An 18,175-nucleotide genomic window follows, 5' to 3' on the forward strand; every position below is an offset into this window, starting at 1 on the left:
TGATATCTCCGTTCCAGAGTGGTCATAAGTCCTTAATTAAGGTTCAGCCGGGGATCGATTTTGGCAACCTTTAGTCCATGTTCCTGCACTTGAAGACATAAAGGAATTTTCAAAGCTTTTTACTTTAGATAATTTTTTTTTTTTTAAAAACCATGGCATGTCCCTCATATCTTCCCCTCCAAGTCATGTCTTCCTCCTTGACTTTTACCACAACTGTTGCAACATCTCTAAGCTTAGTTTTTAACTCCTTTGCTCCTTTGCTCTTCACGTCATTTCCTCACAGACTATTTAGTGAAGATGCTAAATCTCCCCAGTTTGTGGATTTTTTTGGGTGATTTTCAGTTTAATTTCATTTGATCCAATCTCCTTTCCAGAAAGTTTGTAAGCCTTTCTTTTCGGGTTTGCGAGATTCCGTTTCCCTTCCGGAAAGGAAATGAAATTTCCTTTTCAATGGGAACAAATACAGAAATATTTGGTGCATGTCCCTGCACTAGATGGCATGCCATGCCTTTTCATGGCTTTAACTCTAGGAAAGATTTTTCTTTCTCTTAGTTTTTTTTTTTTTTTTTCCAAAGTATCAAAGGCATGTCCCTCATATCTTCCCCTCCAACATGTGTCTTCCTTTTTGACGTTTTTCCCTGCTTTTGCAACACCTGTGAGCATAGATTTGGCATGTTTTGGTCTGTTACATTGCAACGCATTTACTCACACACCGTTTTATGAAGATAATAAATCTCCCAATTTTCTGTTTTTTTCAATTGCCTTTGATATTATTCTATCTAGTTCCAAAATGTTTCTAAGCCTTTCTTTTCGAGTTCGCAATCTTCGCATATTTTACAGTTTCAATGGGGACCAATGGAGGAATCCTTGGTGCATGTCCCTGCACTAGATGGCACACAAGGCCTTTTCATGCCTTTGACATTGACGAAAATCTTTGTGGGTTCTTTCGCTTTATTTCCTAATCATCCCTTGCATGTCCGTCATATCTTCCCCTCCAAATTCTGTTTTCCTCCTTGACTTTTTCCCCTGCTTTTGCGGCATATGTGAGCTTAGATTTTGCATATTTTAGTCTCTTGCAATGCACATGATGGAATCCCGGTCCATTTTCTTGTACTCTATAAATTTCCCAAATTTCCCACATTTGTTTTTATTCTCTGCCAAATGCAATTGCTTGAATGCAATCTCCATTCCAGTGTGTATGTAAGTCCTTCTTATTTGCTTTGGCCTTCAGCACGGATCAATTTAGGCAGGCTTTGCTGCATGTGCCTGCACTTCATCCATACGCTTTTGATGACTTTGTATTGAGCAAGATTAATTTGATTTATTTTTTTTCCAAAAGTATCCATGCCATATCCCACATATCTTCCCCTCCAAGTTGACTCTTCGTTCATGACTTTTTTCCCTGCTTTTACAACATCTGTGACCTTTGTTTTGGAATGTTTTGGACATTTGCACTACACCTCATAGAATCCCATTCCATTGCATAGTAGTCACCAAATTTCCCAAATTTGTTTTTTCTTCTCCTCCAATTGCAATTGCTTGGATGGAATCTCCATTCCAGCATGGTTGTAAGTCCTTCTTATTTGCTTTGGCCTTCAGCAGGGATGGATTTAGGCAGGCTTTGCTGCATGTGCCTACACTTGATGGCATATGCTTTTGATGGCTTTGTCTTTGGGCAAGAGTATTAGGATTTTTTTCTGCTTTTCCGAATTATCCATGGCATGTCCCTCATATCTTCGCCTCCAAGTTCTGTCTTCCTCCTTGACTTTTTCCCCTGCTTTTGCAACATCTGTGAGCTTAATTTTTCCACTTTTTGTGCTTTTCTCTGCACCTTGTAGCATCCCAGTCCATTTTCTTGTTGTCACTGAATTTCCCAAATTTCCCACATTTGGTTTTTTTTCTCCTCCAATTGCAATTGCTTGAATGCAATCTCCATTCCAGAGTGTTTGTAAGTCCTTCTTATTTGCTTTGGCCCTCAGCAGGGATGGATTTAGGCAGGCTTTGCTGCATGTGCATGCACTTGTTGGCATATGCTTGTGATGGCTATGACTTTGAGGAAGATTTTTCCGATTTCTTTTTTTTCCAAAGTATCCATGGCATGTCCCTCATATCTTCCCTTCCAAGTTCTGCCTTCCTCCTTGACTTTTTCCCCTGGTTTTGCAACATCTGTGAGCTTAGTTTTGGCATGTTTGGTTCATTTGCACTGCACCTGATAGAATCCCCTTCCATTTCCTACTAGTAACTAAATTTCCCAAATTTCCCACTTTTTTTAAATTTTTCCTCAAATTGCAATTGCTTGGATGGAATCTCCCATCCAGAGTGTTTGTAAGTCCTTCTTATTTGCTTTGGCCTTCAGCAGGGATGGATTTAGGCAGGCTTTGCTGCATGTGCCTGCACTTGATGGCATATGCTTTTGATGGCTTTGTATTGGGCAAGATTAGTTTGATATTTTTATTTTTTCCCAAAGTGTCCATAGCATGTCCCTCATATCTTCCCCTCCAAGCTGTGTCTTCCTTCTTGACTTTTTCCCCTGCTTTTGCAACATCTGTGAGCTTAGTTTTGGCATGTTTTGGTCGTTTGCACTGCACCTGATAGAATCCCCTTCCATTTCCTACTAGTCACTAAATTTCCCAAATTTCTCACATTTCTTTTTTTCTCCTCCAATTGCAATTGCTTGGATGGAATCTCCATTCCAGCGTGGTTGTAAGTCCTTCATATTTGCTTTGGCCTTCTGCAGGGATGGATTTAGGCAGGCTTTGCTGCATGTGCCTGCACTTGATGGCATATGCTTTTGATGGCCTTGTATTGGGCAAGATTAGTTTGACAGTTTTTTTTTTTTCCAAAGTGTCCATGGCATGTCCCTCATATCTTCCCCTCCAAGTTGTGCCTTGCTGTTTGGCTTTTTCCCTTGCTTCTGCAACATCTCTGTGCCTTGTTTTAGCAGGTTTTGGTCCTTTGCACTGCAGCTCATTTCCGCACCAACGATTTCTTGAAGACACAAAATCTCTCGATTTTCTGGTTTTTTTCAATTGCATTTCATTTGATCCTATCTCCTTTCCAGAGTGTTTGTTAGCCTTTCTTTTTGGGTTCGCAAGATTCCGTTTCCCTTCCCGAAAGGAAATGGAATTTCCTTTCGGGAAGGGAAACGGAATCTTGCGGTTTCAATGGGGACCAACAGAGGAATGTTTGGTGCATGTCCCTGCACTGGATGGCATGCCATGCCTTTTCATGGCTTTGACTTTGAGCAAGATTTTTCTGATTTTTTTCTCTTTTTCCTTAGTATCCATGGCATGTCCCTCATATCTTGGCCTCCAAGTTCTGTCTTCCTCCTTGACTTTTCCCCCTGCTTTTGAAACATCTGTGAGCTTGATTTTTCCACTTTTTGTGCTTTTCTCTGCACCCTATAGAATCCCAGTCCATTTCTTTGTTGTCACTGAATTTCCCAAATTTCCCACATTTGTTTTTTTTTCTCCTCCAATTGCAATTTCTTGAATGCAATCTCTATTCCAGCGTGGTTGTAAGTCCTTCTTATTTGCTTTGGCCTTAAGCAGGGATGGATTTAGGCAGGCTTTGCTGCATGTGCCTGCACTTGATGGCATATGCTTGTGATGGTTTTGAGGAAGATTTTTCTGATTTCTTTTTTTTCCCAAAGTGTCCATGGCATGTCCCTCATATCTTCCCCTCCAAGTTTTGTCTTCCTGTTTGGCTTTTTCCCTTGCTTCTGCAACATCTCTGCGCCTTGTTTTGGCATGTTTTAGTCCTTTGCACTGCAGCTCGTTTCCGCACCAACGATTTTTTGAAGACACAAAATCTCTCGATTTTCTGGGTTTTTTCAATTGCATTTCATTTGATCCTGTCTCATTTCCCGTGGGTTTTTCGCCTTTCTATTCAGGTCCTGATGATTCTTTTTTCTTTCTTGAAAGGAAGTGAAATTTCCTATCCGGGAAGGAAACGGATCTTGCGGTTTCAATGGGGACCAAGAGGGGAATCTTTGGTGCATGTCCCTGTACTGGATGGCATGCCATGCCTTTTTTATGGCTTTGACTTTGAGCAAGAGTGTTTTGACTTTTTCTTTTTTTGTTAAGTATCCATGGCATGTCCGTCATATCTTCCCTCCCAGGTTTGTCTTCCTACTTGACTTTTTCCCTGCTTTTGCAACATCTGTGAGGTTAGTTTGGACATCTTTTGGTTCTTTTCTCCACACATTATACAATCTGTGTCTATTTTCCTCTTGTCACAAAGTTTCAGAATTTCTTTTTTCTTCCTTTAATTTCACCTTATTTGATGATATCTCCATTCCAGTATGTTTGTAAATCCGTGTTTCCCCAGAGTGTACGTAAGTTCTTGTTTCCTTTTTCTGCCTTTAGGGGGTGACAATTTTGGCCAGTTTTGGTGCATGTACCTGCACCTTATAGCCTACAGGCCTTTTCATGTTTTTGTCGTTTGGTAAATTTTTTGTGTTTCTTCTTTTTCTTTTGTATCTATACCTGCCATTTCCCTCATAACTTCCCCTCCAAGTTGTGTCTTCCTCCTTGACTTTCTCCCTGCTTGTGTGTCATCTGTGAGGTTAGTTTTTGCCTGTGTTTGTCCTCTGTACTGCACCGGATGCAATTCCGGTCCATTTTCTTGCAGTCACTAAATTTCACAATATTTTTTTCTTCCTGAAATTTAATTTACTTTGATGGTGTCTCCATTCCAGAATTTTCAGAATTCCTTCTTTTTTCTTTTGGCCTTCATCGCAGAAATAAAATTGAAGGAGAATTTCGGCAAGCTTTGTTTCATGCCCCTTCACTTGTTGGCATACAGGTGGTTTCATGGCTTTGGACTTTGGCAAATTCCTTTTTTTTTTTTCATTGTCCGTTCCGTATCCCTGACATCTTCCCCTCCAAGTGAATTTGATTTCCTCTCGTGTGTTTGGATGCTGTCCCCTTCTGCTACAGGGTTCAGCAGAAACTCCTCTTGTAGCAAAGGCTGAGATGTCAGACACTGAGATGTGACTGACTGTGATGGAAGGGCATAGCAGAGAGAGAGCCATGACTGAAGTGTAGGGTAGTGTATAAATACCTCAAGGCACCCAGGAGCTACAATAGCTGCCATATTGTAAAGAGTGCAGTTAAACTCAGGTTTATGTGGAAACACTCAGGCACTGCTGCATCTGTTCTTATCTGCCAGGTCTGCAGCAGCTGCTACTCCTTCTTATAATCCCATTTGTTTAATGGCAGTGACTCCTTGGCTGAAATGAGTACTTTTAATGGCAACTTTAAAACAGTAGCACCCAGAAAGCAGAAGTATCTTTTGAAACATGCAGGAAGTAATTATACATGAACATTTATATACAAAGATTACAGCTGAGCTGACAAATGTCTTTGGTCCTCTTGACTGTCAACAGACAATTCAGAAGCAAAAGGATCTTTGTGTGAGAGGCCACTTTGTATCTTTACTGAAAGCATGAGGAAAAAAAAAAGAAGACATCTTTCTTGAGACATTTAATAACATCACATCATCATAGTCAGTTCTGCACGATACAAGTGTGCAGCAGCTTCTCTGAGAATTGGCTGGATCCCCAGGATGTTCTTTTCCATCAACTGTGCTAATTAAATATACAGCTGGGAAACTCCAAAAAAATTACCAGCAGTGAGACAATTGAATCAGCAGATGTTAAGTGGTGATTATTAGGGATGTCATTCAGTTGTTCACACATAGGTGTCTAACTCATTTTGAAGTATCCTACAATATTTAAGATGTCCTCTGGGACTTAATCTCTAGATGTAATTTTGAGGGGTCACAGACTTCCCTGAAGCTGCTCTCTGCTACAGAAGATTATCTCAAATATCCCAAAAGCATCTGCAATGGCACTTGACATTTATGTGTATGCAACAGAAGCCAGCCCCACATTTCTGAGCTCCGATTCCAATTAGGAAAGTAGAAGTAGATGCCATCATTCTGCTGTGATGTTTGTTCAGACTATCTACTGGGAAAAGAGCACTGCATTAACCGCTGTGCCAGAGGTCATCTTTGCAATCACAGGCCCATTGTTAGGAGTTAATCATGATAACTACTGGAAAAGGGTATCATCAAAGAGCCTTTAAAATGTGGACAATATGATCCTAATCATGAAGTTTTTATTCCTGTATTACATGACTTCCTGGAGCTCTGCACATTAAGACAGTATTGTCTGTTTTCTGAGAAAGAAGCAGTAGTCAGCAAGAGTTAAGATCAATGGTTTTTGTGCCTTCATCTTCCAGCTTAAAATTTCTGAACCAGAAGAGATTTTTTTTCTCTAACTATAGTAGATATGGTCCAGGGGATTTATATTTAAATTGAATGCTGAATATTATAACGAATGTGAATCAATAACCCCCAGAAAATAATTTCTTAGGAGAATGAACAATGATACAATCATGAACAGTGGGAAATTAAACAAAAATGTAACACACAATAACACACATTTTATCATGAAAATCAAACATCAAGAGGGTACCTCAGCAGTCTTTTGTAAATGCGTCTTTTAAGCATTTAATAGACTATTTGCCTGATGGCGTGTAATAGAAAATGAAATATTGAATATTTTAATATTCAACAGGATCTTGTTTATTCTGTCAAAACAAACCAATCACACACACTTCCCAGCTGCAGTAACAAACAAAGGGTGCACAACATTATCTTCAGAAAGCACTTGAGCTGAAAATGCTTATAAAACAAAACAGACATTGAGAAAATGTAACATTAAGATCTTAAATACTTTCATGTTTCTTCCTTTCCAAGTTAAGCCATAAAAGCTAGTACATCCCATCTACAATTTTTAAATGAGTTTTAAGCAAATCTTATAGTGGTTCTAGAAATATTTTGCAGGCAAAGCAAGGCTGTTAGGGCACTTTGAGAAATTAAATGGGTTCCTGACCCTGCAAACTACTGAGCACTTCTGAGTGTAATCACTTAATATTTCCCAGGCTTTGCTCAACATCATGCTTAATTAAACTTTTGCTAATAAACCTGAAGCACTCAGTTTAGCCCCATAGCTCCATTGACAAAACAGTTGTTCAGTCAAGCCTGCATGTGTATTTATTTTTAGTTGATGCATGCAGTGTTTGCATTCTACTTTATAAATAGAAGTTTAAATTACTTAATAATGTAAATGGAACTTATTTTGTTAAAGGGTATGTTTTATTTGGGTAGTTTGTTATATTTGAAAGGGAGATATTTCCCAAAAAACATATCCTTACTACATTCTTATGTACTGCATTTTAGGATTAAATGTTCATAAATTTAATTCATTAATTACAACTTTGTTCTTATTGAAAAAGCAGGGTTAAGAACATAAATTGTAAATTTAGCCATAGAAGAACAATATTTTTTCTCTCTGTGATGTTATTAAGAAACTTAATAGGACATTATAGGACTCATCCCTGGCAGTGCTCAAGGCTGGTTCATTGGGACTCTGAGCAACCTGGTCTAGTGGAAGGTGATCCTGCCTATGGCAGGGAAATGGAACTAGATGATCTTTAAGGTCCCTTCCAACCCAAACCGTTCTATCATTCTATCACAGAACCTTTCCATACTGCATCCCTTCACTGCACCTGTCTGATAGATTCTTTTCTGTGGTCTACATTTATTTTTGCTTGTAATTTAAAATCATCAAAAATCAAACAAGAATTTTAAAACAAGTAACTTATCTTCATTTGTCTTCTTCTTTTTTTTTTAATAATTTGAACATACTATGTATTTTCCAGCTAAGATCTACTAATAGGCATCATATTGCGGGTTTTGCTTGGGTTTTCATTAAATTTTCTTGAAATTTTCCCAGAAGAGTTTTGCCTTGAGAAGGGCAGGTAAGAACAAGTATTCTCTGAGTCAGGCTTGGGTACAAACTGAAAAGTATTTCTGTTCATCACACATCCCACTGCAACATAAGGGGGGAAAAATGCAGCACATCTTTACCAGATAGATGGAAAAATTGAGTGTTTTTCTGTTTAATAAGAGAAACTCTAAAACCTGAAGTGAAAAACAAAATACAGAAAATAAAAATCTGCAGTCATTTACAGCTAGCAGTGAAGATAAGAGTTTGTGCGGTTCCAAGCCCAGCTATGGTTGGGAGGCTGTGCTCCAGCTGGTATGGGAGGGAGGAAAGTCATGGGGAGCTCACCCAGAGGCCCAAAGGAAACACCACTCCTTGGAGATCTCCTCTTTTGTCTCCATAACCTGTGAAGGACATGAAAGATGTGGCCCATCTGTATTCAGAATTGTACACAGCTTTTTTAAGAGTAGATGTGGTGTCATTTTATATTAAAATGAATTTTATTCCTTCATTAATGGCAACTTTTTCTTACTTTGCTCTCTTGCCTTGAGACTTTGTTAATTTGTGAACTAACATTTAATTGTAAAGCAGCATCCAATTCACCAGTTTCTCTCAAATATTAGGCTTGCTAAATAAGCACTGCTAATTCATGAAAAGCTAGTGATGGTAATCATGGTAAAGGGGCTCTCAGAAACAGACCAATAAAAATACAAAGAAGCAGGACCATCAAGATCTTCCATAACTGATTTTTGAGCTCGAAGAATAAAGTAGGACCAATGTCAACTATGCAGCAAAATAAGTAGAATAGGAAAGAAAATTAAATATATCCATAAATCACTGGTAAAGGCAAAACAGTCTGGTGGGTGTGGGCTGTCCTTTTGACCAGTGCTCCCCAGCTTGGCTGGCTTGGGTGCACGCAGCAGCAGCAGCAGCAAGAGCTGCTGGATGGAAGCATTTCCCTGGAGAGGAGGAGTTCAGCTGTTCAGGCATGATGGAAATCACTGTTTGAAGTGGTCAGAATAGCTGACTATGCACTGCCATCTAGGGAGCAGTTTGTAGATGTCTTTAGGTAGAAGCACCTTAGGAATAGAAGCAAGAGGTTGCACATAAAAAGAGATTTTTCCTCTGGAAATCACCTGCAAATTCTGGAAAGAAATTATGATTACTATTTGACAAGTTCATACAAGAGGCAGTAGGAGACTTGTACTCAAAGTTCAAGTAGAGTTATAGTGACACAGGATGGGAAACCTTTGGGTATATGGCAGCATCTTTGTAGAAGAGGCATTACAATAATTTGTGCTACCTAAAGTACAGTGTCTGCTTCAACCCCTGCTCTTAAAGGTAAGCATTGCATTTTAATTGTGTGCTTATAAAACTTGAGTTTCAACAGTACTGGAAATTCAAAGCTCCATGGCCAATATGAGAGAGGATACCTAAGTGTAAAACAACAGCTGTTTTCCTAGAGGACATTCAGTTTTACAGTTATAGCTGCTTCCTTCTGAATATTTCAGAATTTTCCCGAGGATTTGCAAGTACAAAGGTTATGTAGCTATACATGAAACATTGTCTGTATGGCATAAATTAATTGTATCAATGATTCCTGTGACATCCTTTGACATTCTTTAATTGTCTCTTACATTAGTGGCTCCTTTTTAAAAATTAAGCTATAAATATTTATTTACGTACATGTTTATAGAGAAATCCAGTTGTTTAAAAATCACTCAGCCTCTCTGGAATATGAAAGATATTTTTATCTGCACTGTGAGTATACAAAGGGAATTAATGTATTGGCAGGTACTAATTCTTGTTTTGTAAGTAACACCTATAAGTTAAAAATAAAAGCCACATCACTCACCAGTTAAAGACATTTAAAACGGGTGACCTATGAAAAGCTTTAATGACAATTTTATTGTAAAAGGTCAATAGTTCACTTTATTTGAAGAGTGGTGTGGTCTAACTGTATTTATGTATGTGACATACACATGATTTTTCACTTACACAAGCAGTCTAGCTCCAGTTACACACTGGGAAGAAAATAATTGCAACACTTGATTTCTCAGTCTGTCTTGCATTAGACAAACACTTTTGCAAAACATATTGTTTCTGTTTCTCCTGCGTCTAAAATTAAAATAATACTTACCTAAAATATTAACATTAAAATTAGTATTTGATTCCCAGAATTATCTGAAATTATTAGAGCATTATTCTATAATTTGATAAGAAAAAGGAAACATCAATGCATTATAGCTAACAGCACAGAAGAAAGGAGTCAATTGCCTCTTCTTCCTAAACCTCAGACTATTCTCATTTGTTTATGTCTGTGTTAGTACATCAAGTCAGTGCAGAGACTGTCTCTGGTCTGAAGGCTAAGAGAAACCAAATTCAGATCTCATGTTATTCTCTGAACTACATTGGGGCAATTTTCTCAGAGATCCAGACCATGCTAAGGGAACTAGCTGACCATTAAACCAGTAATTCTGGGACAGCATTTGACACATCCCTAGCACTCTAATCATTAGTGAGAGTATGATCAGAAAATGGAGATAAAATTGAGAAAAACACTTTGAAAAACAGTCCTACTGCATGGCCTTTTAATTCCAAACTTCTTCCAGAATGTAATCTCATAGAAGTATGGCAGGCTACACCCACTCATATTTCAGATGCTGTTATGACACAATGTCTTTTTAATTCTTAAAGTTTTATTTTTATCTTCTATACAGACCTAAAATGCAGACAATTAAGTTCTGATGCACCTGAAGTGGATTATTGCATCATCGTGTGAATGAAATGCTTTCCATGGGACTAGTTGTGGAACCAGTTGTGTTCAATACCATACACAGGGTATTTGATCTTGAAAAAGATAATGAAAAGAATTTATCATTAGGGAAATATAACAGGAAAAATATGATAAATATTGCACTGGTTTAATGCTCCAATTAGCTTAACTGCTACTAGAATTTAATTAAATATTACATTGCTTGAAGATGTCCATGAATGGTTTGCAAATGTACATGTACAGAGGAATGGCACTAATTTGAGTGATTAAGGCTTAAAGATTTATTAGAGGATCTTGCAAGATCTATAGTAACCAAAATGAGATCACAGAAGAGAGTAAGTCTTACAAAAACACCTATCTTTTTAATGAAGCTATTACTGCTGATGCCAAGGTTCATCTTTTAATTTCTGGTTTCTTGCTTCATTCTACACTGTGATATTCATGCATCTCTTGAAATGTCTCACTTCCGTGAATAATCTTACATTTCCCCTGGCACTTTGCAGGAAGCAAGGTGCTCTGTTATGTTTAAAATTCTGTGCCCTCTGAAGTGCATGAGAGTTTGACTCTAACTACTGTGGGATGTCTTGGAGCATATGCAGGACCACGTGCAGACAAACCGTAATTTAATTGGAAATTATACATTTCATAGCTTAATTGTCTACTTTTCATTCTTTCTTCCAAAATACAAAATTTCATTGCAGACACAATTTGAATGCCTTTGTCATGCTGAAGAGGGAAAGAATTAATTAAATCCTGGGTTGTCAGTCAAGTTGAGAACACAATATGGAAATCCCTGTTAAACAGAAGGCAAGTAGCTGTGCTCAAATTGTGATAGCGACTAATGTATCTTGTGAATCAAGATGCCATCTCCAATCTGTAACATAATGAAATGCACAGATTTTTCCCTGCCCCCATTCCCACTCTTTTTGCTCCAGCCTGAAGTGCACTCTGTAATGCATTATTAAGCCAAATTCTGACCCAGTTTCTTAATTATCTGTAAGCTACAGAGAACTTCTAGCAGAATATTAACTAAGGCAAGAGATGTAATACAGACAAATCCATGATGGCATTAGAGAGAATCATTAGCATTTTGCTAAGAAAATCCTTCATCTGTAATATTTAACTTAACCTAACATGCAGAATTTATATTTTAAAGTGGTTAAGCCACTAAAACAACCCAGGGGGAAAAAAAGAAAAGAAGGAAAAAAAGAAAATTAAAAAATAAAATTAAATAAACATATTTGGAGAAGCATTCCTGGATTCACAAACTCAAAATACTTATAGCATACTGAAACATTTCTGGGACAACAAGATTGTATCCACTGTTCTGAGTGGGTACCATGGACAGTTGTTACAACCTACTATAACAATGTGTGCCCTGCTATTTATTTTGGATGACCTGTAAAATGTAACCCGTTATGGCATATACATGTGTACCAAAATTTTGGGAGTACAGTCAGGATTCAGAACTGTCATGGATGACAGTTTGAACAAACTCTCTAAACACTTGGGTGCCTGGTTAGTATCAAGTAAGTAGCTGCAGTTTTATACCTCCCTGCACTGCTGCATATTAGTGCAATATGAAAAGTTTTCTTGGTGAAAAAACAACCACAGATATACAAAATGAGAAACAAAGAACACATGGACCTCTTCCTATAAAGCTGCAGGAGTACATGAATTTGAAGACTTGCTATAAGTCTCTCTGAAATAAAAGTGTTTGAGTGAACGAAAAACATACTGAAAGAGCAATTTATTTAGTGAGAACAATTTTTAATACAAAACACGTTGCAAAATTATTTGAGGAAAAATACTTTCCCCACCCCAGAATTGGATGATTTGTGGTATGTGCATATAGAAAGTCAAGCTTTGATTGTAAAATTTAGACAGCAGAGAAAGCCTGCAAAATAGATATATAATTTTGTGGAACAGGATGTATTCATTCAGTTCAAAGATCAAATAAAACCCATGCAGTCCCCTTAACATTGAATTGAAGAGTCACCTAACTGCAGAACATGGAATTTTCATATATGTTTTTAAAAATATTTCTTTCATGAATTCATCAATGAAAAAATCCTACTGTTTGAGAAACAATAAGAGTCAGTTAAATACAATGTTTTATTTGTAACAGTGTCAAATGCAGCTCATGGGGGAAGTTGGTTCTTTGCAAAACATCAGATGATTGGAAAGTGCTGATAAACTTCATGTACATTCAAGTACATTGCTTCAATTTGAAGTGTGCTTTTGCTACGGGAGAATCTGAATATATCATTCCTTATGCTAACGCTGTGAATTTCCCACTACAACCTGCCAAATATTCCTCTTCTGGGAATTAAGGCGTCCAAAATTTCTCCAAAGTTATGAATAGTAAGACTGAGGCACCTTTCCTTTACAGGTATGGAAAAAACCTCAAAATCAATATTTTGTACTCAAGCACCTAATCCAGCACACAAGCATTGAAACCAAAAGACCAATTTTTAAAGGCGGTTTTTGTAAAAGACCACATTTTTCCATTTTCTTTCTAGACTAACCCATGTAATCAGTAAGGCCCAAGCATTCATACCAGACTATCCTATACAGAGCACAGACACCTTTTCTCATGCATTTGCAGTTCATTTGTGTTTGACTGTAATCAAGCCAGGATTTCATCACCTGTCCCTCAGCCCAAGGAGAGAGCAACTGCGACTGCCCATGCTCCAGGGACAAAGCTGGACACCAGGACAATGTTTATCAATGTCAGTATCTCATGGAAACCAACTGTGACACCCCAACCCACAGTGCTTGGCTCTTTCACCTCCTGAAGATCCAGCAGTGGACTGTGAGGAAATATGCATGGCCTCTTAGGCTGGAACCCATTCTGACTGATGCAGCCATGGCTGGACAGACCACCTGAAGGCCCTGATCTTGTCTCTGTTGGGCACAGAGAAGTCCATAGTGAAAACAAGCTGGTATCTATTGTTCACATCTTAGCATAATCACCAGTGCTATTATTGTTAAAGGAAAGAGAGCCCCCTCCCCTAAAAGCAAAATCATCTCTTTAGACACAGCAACATTCTGCTGCCTTGTGTCATGACACTCCATGGCTGTTGCTATGTGTCTCACAAAAATGTCCAGTAATAGGGGTTTTGTGCCTTCTCAGGCCTCCACTTCTTCCATCACTTCCATCACAATTGTTCGAGGGCCAGTGAGGATGAGGTTGCTTACTGTCCTGTAATCCACATGGAGAACATTGAGGCCATTGACAGACACGACAAATTGGCAAACCTGAGGAGAAAGCAAGCAGCAAAACGAGTTATGCATTAGACTTTATTTTGTTAGGTCAATTACACACATGTACTATCAACTCCTGAGTAGACAAAACCTCCAGAACTCTTCACATCATCTCATTTGGTCCCCTTAAAAGCCCCCAGATTAGTTTCTTAGAACTAATCTGGCAAGTTAATTTTCAATAATTTGTTTTGAAACATTACTTCAACTTACAAATCAGTGGAATTCAACTTTCCAATCTTTTAACTTTTGAGATTCATCAATCATTTATCAATATCAATCATTTTTTTCTTACAGCAATGTTATTTTTTCTTGTATCAGTGATATTGTACAGTATCAATGCTGCTTTGCAAACAATATGGCATCCAGCTGAGGGGTCCCCAGCAGAGCAAGGACAACTGTTGGAGTAAGTCCAAAGGAGGCCAGAAAGATGGTTAGAAGGATGAAGCACTTCTTCGATAAGGAACTAAGGCTAAGGGAATTAGGTTTGTTCAGGCTGGAAAAGATGAGATTTCTGGGTGGCCTTATTGTGGCCTTCCAGTACCTAAAAGGAGCCTGCAAGGAAGACAGAGAGGGACTATTTTCACAAGGGCCTGGAGTAACAGGTCAAGGGGGAAAGGCTTTAAGATGGAACAGTTTGGATAAGATAAGATATCAGAAACAGTTTGGTTTGGATAAGATATCAGAAAGAAATGCTTTACTATGAGCGTGGTAAGGCACTGGCACAGGCTGATCAGAGAAGCTGTGGATGCCCCATCCCTGGAACTGTTTAAGGCCAGGTTGGACGGAGCTTTGAGCAACCTGGCCTTGTGAAAGGTGTCCCTGTTGACAGCAGCGGGAATGAATGAGATTGTCGTCAAGTTTCCTTCCAACCCAAATCATTCTATGATTCTATGAAGACAGCTCTGGCAATTGCAGTCTTTTATCTTTAGTTTGTCTTAAATGTTTTCCTAGAAATAATTTTAGTCAGCTCTTGGTAATCACCAAGAAAAAATATGAACCATGTTTCCAGGCTCAGGGCAAGGTCTGAATGATGACTTCACTAGATTCAGTGCCAAAACCTCCAACAGTGTAACATGAACAAAATGGATCCAAATTTTGAGAAATAATATCACAGAAGATGAAGTCAGTACTAGGACAGATTAAAATGTCACTTCCATGTGATTGGTTTTGATTTCCTTCATCAAGTATGGCTTATTAATAAATTTCAAATATGCTAGTATTTTGTTTGTAAAAGCTATAACAAATATTGGAGGTTTTGTATGATCATAGGATATTTTCAAGGAAAATATTCTTGATAGAAATATACTGACCAACATCACTGTACATCTTAAAACACTTAAACAGAGAAAAAGTCACATCAACATTGTAAAAAATGCAGGAAAATAAAGATAATACTGATTCTTCAAGGATGTTAAGACTTCTCTGCATCTAATCATAACATTACAGTGTTTGGTAAAAAGGTCAAAAAACGTGTGTAGTGTCTAGATCTGTATTTTTAATGATAAAAATATGGAGCCTAAGTGAATAGTAATATTGTCCTATTGTTTCAATGGAAATAATACATTCACTAGAAGACTATTTTACCCATAAGTCCCCTTGAATCTGTAAGAAAGAAGCTATGAAACAAGTATCACCAGAATTTTTCATGCTTTATTTTATATGGACACTCTGGATCAATTGTGGGGTCAATTTTATGAGGTTCATCAAGGCAATGTCCTAGATCCTGCTCTTGGGTCACAACAACCCCCTGCAACACTGCAGGCTGGGGAACAGTGGCTGGAAAGCTGCCCCTTGGGAAAGGACCTGGGGGTGCTGGTCAGCAGTGACTGAACATGAGCCAGGGTGTGCCCAGGTGGCCAAGAAGGCCAATGGCATCCTGGCCTGGATCAGAAACAGTGTGGCCAGCAGGAGCAGGGCAGGGATTGTCCCTCTGTACTCAGCACTGGTGAGGCTGTACCTCAAATCCTGTGTCCAGTTCTGGGCCTTTCACTAGAAAGACATTGAGGGGCTGGAGTGTGTCCAGAGAAGGGCAACACAGCTGGGGAAGGGTCTGGAGCACAACTCAGGTGAGGAGCAGCTGAGGGAGCTGGGGGTGTTTGGCCTGGAGAAAAGGAGGCCCAGGGGAGACCTTGTCACTCTCTCCAACTCCCTGAGAGGAGGCTGGAGCCAGGTGGGGTTGATCTCTTCTACCAGGTAACAAGGGACAGGACCAGAGCAAACAGCCCCACGTTGCACCAGTTGCACCAGGGGAGCATTGGTGCCAGGGCTACTTGACACATTGGTGTTCGGTCATAGCTTTGACATGATGATCTCTGTGGTCTTTTCCAAACTATTTGATTCTGTGATATGAGAACAAATTTCTTCACAGAACAAGTGGTCAGACATTTGAACAGGCTGCCCAGGAAAGGGTTAGAACAACCATCCTTGCAAGTGCTAAAAGCCCTGTGTGGATGTGGCACCTGGGAACTTGGTTTAGTGGTGAATGCAGCAGTGTCACATTAATGGCTGGACTTGACGCTATTAGACCAACCCGTCTTTTCCAGCAGTAACAATTCTATCAGGCTATGATTTTTCACTTTCCTATTTAGGCAGAAGCACAAGACAGAAATGGATGTGGGAGAGGTGGGAAGCAGCTCTGGTGTCCTTCAATGCTAGCTCTAAAGCAGATTTTCTCACATGCCAAGTCACTTAACTTTTGTGTGCCAGCAACTTCCCTCTCAAAATGTGTGGTGAAACTCAATTTGTATTTCTGCAAAATGGACAGAATGTAGCTATCAATTTAAGAAAAATTATAGAGGAAGTGAACCCAATCCAAAAATGTAACGTTTCATTTAAAATGTCACCAATTACTTTAATCTCTGCTCCTTAGAGCCTCTGCAGAGGAAGAGTGGCAGCAGCAGCTCCTGAAGGGATGGTAAACTCTTGCACCTTACTCCTTTCCCTCAGAACTCCTCTGCAGAGCTGAAGATCGTGGAAGTAGCCTTACTGGCAGCCTAAATGATCACCAAAATATGGCAATCAGTGATACAACTCCCATGGCAATAATCTTTCCTGTATATGAATAGTTCAGCTGCAAGTAGCATTGGGAAAATGGTTTAGTTTTTGCATGCAGACAAAGCCTTCTAAATTTTAAGGATTTTTGTTGAAAAGGTAACCCGTCACCCTCTGCAATGTGTCCAATTAGTATTTAACTGGCATGTCTATTCAATTTAAAATGCAGATTATTGCAGTATCTGTAGGTTTCAACTTCCAGTGGTATTTCCTAATACTTTCTATGGCTTTCCAAGATTGTATCAAGTTTTACTGAATTATAGCTCTGGCTCTAAAATAATATTTGGGTTGATTTAAAACAGACCAACAGAAACAACATTGTGTCTTCTGGCTTAAAGCAATTTTTGGAAGTTGAATGGCTGATCTTTGTTTTACTGTTGCATATTCTCAGTCGTCTTGACTTACTGTAATCCCAATGCATGGGACTCATGTTTGGCCAGGTTCAGTGGATAAATCTGCGTGCTGGATCATGGCAGGGGCATTCAGGTGTCTTTGGGGAACTCCCCTGCCAGAGGAACAGAGTTTCAGACCAGCCAGTGACCCACACCAGGGCTGCAATGGTGTAAATACAGATGGCACAGGCACAACGTGAACAGCAGTCTGGATGCCAAGGAGTGAATTTTTTTGTGGAAGACAAGAGCTGACACGCCTGCATTCTCAGTGTGTTTGTTTTATCACATGCCTTTGGCAACACAATTAACCAGCAATGTGTACAGCTGAGAACAGCCCCCTTCGTGCCCTCCTTTGCAGTGGATCCACATGGTTTATTAATTTCATCATTCGCAGTGGAGAGGATTAGATGCAAGAAGTCCACCCAGGCCAGATGAGAAGATAAATGCAGGGGGGAGGGCAATACACTGAAGAGCATATTCCCATCCTAAAACTGCAGGAAAAGACCCATGAGGAGCAGGAGATGGTAATAAAGAGCCAACTACCCTGGGGCTAGAAAGCTCTCTCCATAGTAATTGCTTGACCAGTGCTCCTGAGGGCTGAGTCTCTGCAAATTCCGGAGAAACTGGCTCTCTCAGGGATGAAGAAATGAGGAGCCATTTGCTGTGTCCTCCAGTCCTGGTGAGGACAAAGAGGTTTGCACAGTCCTGAGCCCTTTGTTATGCTGACTGCCCTCAACTCAGTTTTCCTCTCCCCACCCTGATTTCCCATTCACTGCATCCAGCAAGGGGAAATGAAATGCAGTGCTGCTTTGTGCATTTTAGTCACTATCAATCCTGCCCCAAAAATGCTCATATTGTGTATTGCTCTACTGAAGTGAAAAAACAAGCAAGAGC

At 39.2% G+C, this 18,175-nt stretch overlaps 1 protein-coding gene across 3 annotated transcripts in view; it reads right to left on the minus strand.

Moving 5' to 3' along the window:
- Positions 1-527: 527 nt before the first annotated feature.
- DEPTOR (DEP domain containing MTOR interacting protein) overlaps positions 528-18,175 on the minus strand; it is a 90,288-nt gene continuing 72,640 nt past the window's right edge. For all 3 annotated transcript variants that reach the window (XM_074555813.1, XM_074555803.1, XM_026799491.2), the window contains one exon: positions 528-13,832. In XM_074555813.1, coding sequence (XP_074411914.1) covers positions 13,704-13,832 — 129 coding nt within the window. In that variant the 3' untranslated portion in view covers positions 528-13,703. The remainder of the gene's footprint in view (positions 13,833-18,175) is intronic.

Source organism: Zonotrichia albicollis, chromosome 1, assembly GCF_047830755.1.
Source record: "Zonotrichia albicollis isolate bZonAlb1 chromosome 1, bZonAlb1.hap1, whole genome shotgun sequence".
NCBI classification, from domain to species: Eukaryota; Metazoa; Chordata; class Aves; order Passeriformes; family Passerellidae; genus Zonotrichia; species Zonotrichia albicollis.